At 39.6% G+C, this 3,232-nt stretch overlaps 1 protein-coding gene across 1 annotated transcript; it reads right to left on the bottom strand.

Annotated features, from left to right (window-relative positions):
* Positions 1-1,603: 1,603 nt before the first annotated feature.
* Positions 1,604-2,435, bottom strand: LOC143550774 (uncharacterized). Its single transcript, XM_077041367.1, has 2 exons — positions 1,885-2,435; positions 1,604-1,607 (listed from the first exon to the last, which is right to left on the bottom strand). Exons 1-2 carry the CDS (start codon positions 2,433-2,435, stop codon positions 1,604-1,606), a joined length of 555 nt encoding a protein of 184 aa, XP_076897482.1.
* Between the last annotated feature and the right edge of the window lie 797 nt (positions 2,436-3,232).

The raw sequence follows: 3,232 nt of genomic DNA, 5'->3' as shown, positions 1-3,232 counted from the left end.
TGTTGTCTGAACTATCAGACATACAACTGTAAAAACGAACGGAGGATGCTTCTAAAAGAACAGAGATCTGGAAGCAGAAGACAATTAATCGGAATAGAATGAAAGAAAGAAAAGAGCTCTGAATAAACAACAAGGAAGATGAAGGATTCAAACTCTAAGGGCTTGCTTTTATAGGCCCAGGAGAGAGAAAATTTGGTACTAATCGGACTACACGCGCCCCCACTCGCAGGTGTAAGCCAACGCGAGCGCGACACGTGTCCCTGACACTGTGTGAGGGGACACGAAAAGAAACGATTCAGCTGCTGCCAGAGTTCACGCGCCACCACTCGCAGGTACGGACCAACGCGAGCGCGACACGTGTTCCTGACACTATATGAGGGGACATGAAAGGCAACTGTAGCACCTCGAGCACACGAAAAGTCTGACACGTCTCCATCACGTACATAGACGATTCGTTTCAACCAAAAGGATAGAATTTCGCGCAACGACGAGTAATAAGAAGAAAAAGACAAAACCCTACTAAAAGAGCAAACTATTAAGTTTAAAATCTATCTTACCTCGCTCGCGCGAGACAAGACACACATTAGACTGGGGGGCTTGAAGAGGTATGTACCCGCCTCAACACCGAGCGAGGCGGGTCAACCCACAAAATATAGACAAGAGGCTTGAAATCAAGACGTTATGAAGGCACAAAGCCAAAACCTATGCGCATGGCGCATATAACATATGCTCACGCATTATGAAGGCACAAAGCCAAAACCTACGCGCATGGCGCATATAACATATGCTCACGCATATCACATGCTCAGGCATCACATATGCTCACGCGCATCACATGCTCACGCATATCACATCTGCGCGTGGCGCATCCGCGCGTGGCGCATATCACATGCTTGTGCATATCACATCTGCGTGTGAGAATAAAGAGAAGACCTCGCGCATCCTCAGGATAGGCGCGTATCACACATGCACATAATCAACCTCGTCCTTATCCAAATCAGGATTAGGGCAACCTTGATTGTGCACGTCAGACAACCTTCCAGAAGGTATCTTTTTAAGGAATAAGAATATGCTGATGTCGACAGCTGCCAATGAAAGGTGGACAACTCAGCAAAATCCATGTGCTACCACGTGATTATAACCAATGAAAAAGCACCAGGTGTCCCAAGGACACGTGGCGCAAAGCAATTGGAGGAGGCCAACAAGGCTGAGCCCAATCAGTGGAAACCCTAGCACTATAAATACCACATCAACTCCACAAGGAAGGGACATCCAATAACATCCAACTATACAGTATTCAGCTATATCAAGCAATACTCTCCAAATTTCCTTACTCTGATATTATTATCTTCTCCTACAAACACTTATTCTCACACCGGAGGGTTACCCCAAAGAGGACCCCTCTGTCCCTTTCTGAGGGGTAAGTTGACGGTGTTGTTCATTTTGTAGGTGGAAGAACCCAGATCCCAGAGAACCATCGGTGAAATAGCATAATCACACCCGAGGAAAGTAGATCGTCTACCAGTGAGTCGATCCACGCTTCTTCAGTAAGTAAACATCCATCCAAATACTCAACAAACCGGGATGAAAACGAGACAATCATTCACCTGAAAATGTAAAACAAAAACAACTATAGTTAGTCAAGTGCAAGTCTGATAAACTTAAAAACATGTAACAAAAACCCTTTACTGATTTCCTCCTTTGTTTGCACACACAGGCAAACGCATATGTGACAAAACCATATAAGATGATTTCTATGCAACTTTTAAGTTTTACTTAAAATTAAGATTACTAGTGAGATTGAGAGTATTAGTTTACTTCAAAATAAACCAAAATCATATTAAATTAAAAGCGAACAACAAAAGAAAAGAAGATAAAACTTACAGTCCAAATACACCCATCCAGCTACTACGATAGTTGTTCAGGTTTTTCCATTGTTCTTCATACACGGACTCTACACCTGATCTATCGATTTTCTTGATCATTTCGACAACTAGTTCATTTAAAGATAGAAAGCTAACAAGGACGCGTGATTCTTTTATAATAGCAACATCTTCATAGGTATTTATTAGCATGCTCATTACATGAGCATACGATGTAATATACTTCTTGTCAGCTTTAATATATGCGTCCTCGTATGCAATTAGATTACTCAAAACCGACTCGGTGTAACTATTAACGCAGAATACAGGCATTTCAAGAGTAGGCTTATTAATCCAAGACCCAAAATAAGGTAACTTCACTTCCATGCTCATCACCCATTTCGTATCGTTATTAGGTTTAAAGATCAACCCTTCCCTGCCTAGAACTGCATCTGATTCGATTCTTGAACTTGTGGGAAGGAGATGGTCATGTGATGTAACAACGGTAATGCTATCATCAACTTCAGGCATGTAACATTGGTGCACAAGGGCAAGTATATGCTCGGGATTCATCGTAGTAATACTCTTGATCTCTATATCTGCACGAACGAAGTTGTGCGTATACAGAATTGGCCAGAAAAGTTCAACAAGGGACGCGTCTGGCATAAATTTCAATACGGTGCATTGAAATATGTCATCAAGAACAAAGAACGGGATTTGATTCTCACCAACAACAAATCACGCATTATTGTTTTGTGTATCTTCAAACTCCTTCCACGTTCCCTGAGCATAAGCATAAACTCGAGTATGTAACAAGCATCCATAAACATGATAACGGTAAGATCAACATCATTTTTTGTTTGTTGTTGAATGAGGATAACGGCGAAAACATTTTAGCCTTTTAGATTTTGTTTTTTATTTATATATTGAGTTATGATTTTTTTTATTAGTTTTTTGAATTTTTTTCAAAGGTATATTCTATTAAGATCAAAATGTTCAATAAAATATTCAAAAATAATAATAATAAAATTTATAACTTAAAATATAAATCATAAACAAAAAGGGTATAAAAAAACTAAAATGTTTCCCCGTTGCCCTCGTTCCATAAAATTAAAAAAACCACCGTGAAATCGAACCAAAACCGAAAGAATCAACGAAAATGAAACAAAAAGCCAAAACCGAACTAAATCAATCGAAATAGAATAAATCAATCAAAACGAAACTAAAAAAATTGAAACCGAACAAAAACGAAATGAAAAAAAACGAAACAAAAAACCAATATCGAGTCTGTAATCGACCAAAAGAAACCAAAACCCTACCCGTCCAATGTGAAAACTCGTGTTGGCTTAAAACCTGAACCGAACCTATTC

This window comes from Bidens hawaiensis, unplaced genomic scaffold, assembly GCF_021521415.1.
Source record: "Bidens hawaiensis isolate Kalapana, Puna unplaced genomic scaffold, B.hawaiensis_p1.1 tig00016188_1, whole genome shotgun sequence".
Lineage (NCBI taxonomy): Eukaryota > Viridiplantae > Streptophyta > Magnoliopsida > Asterales > Asteraceae > Bidens > Bidens hawaiensis.
The sequence above is the reverse complement of the archived record's forward strand: the minus strand, read 5'-3'. Positions and strand labels throughout refer to the sequence as shown.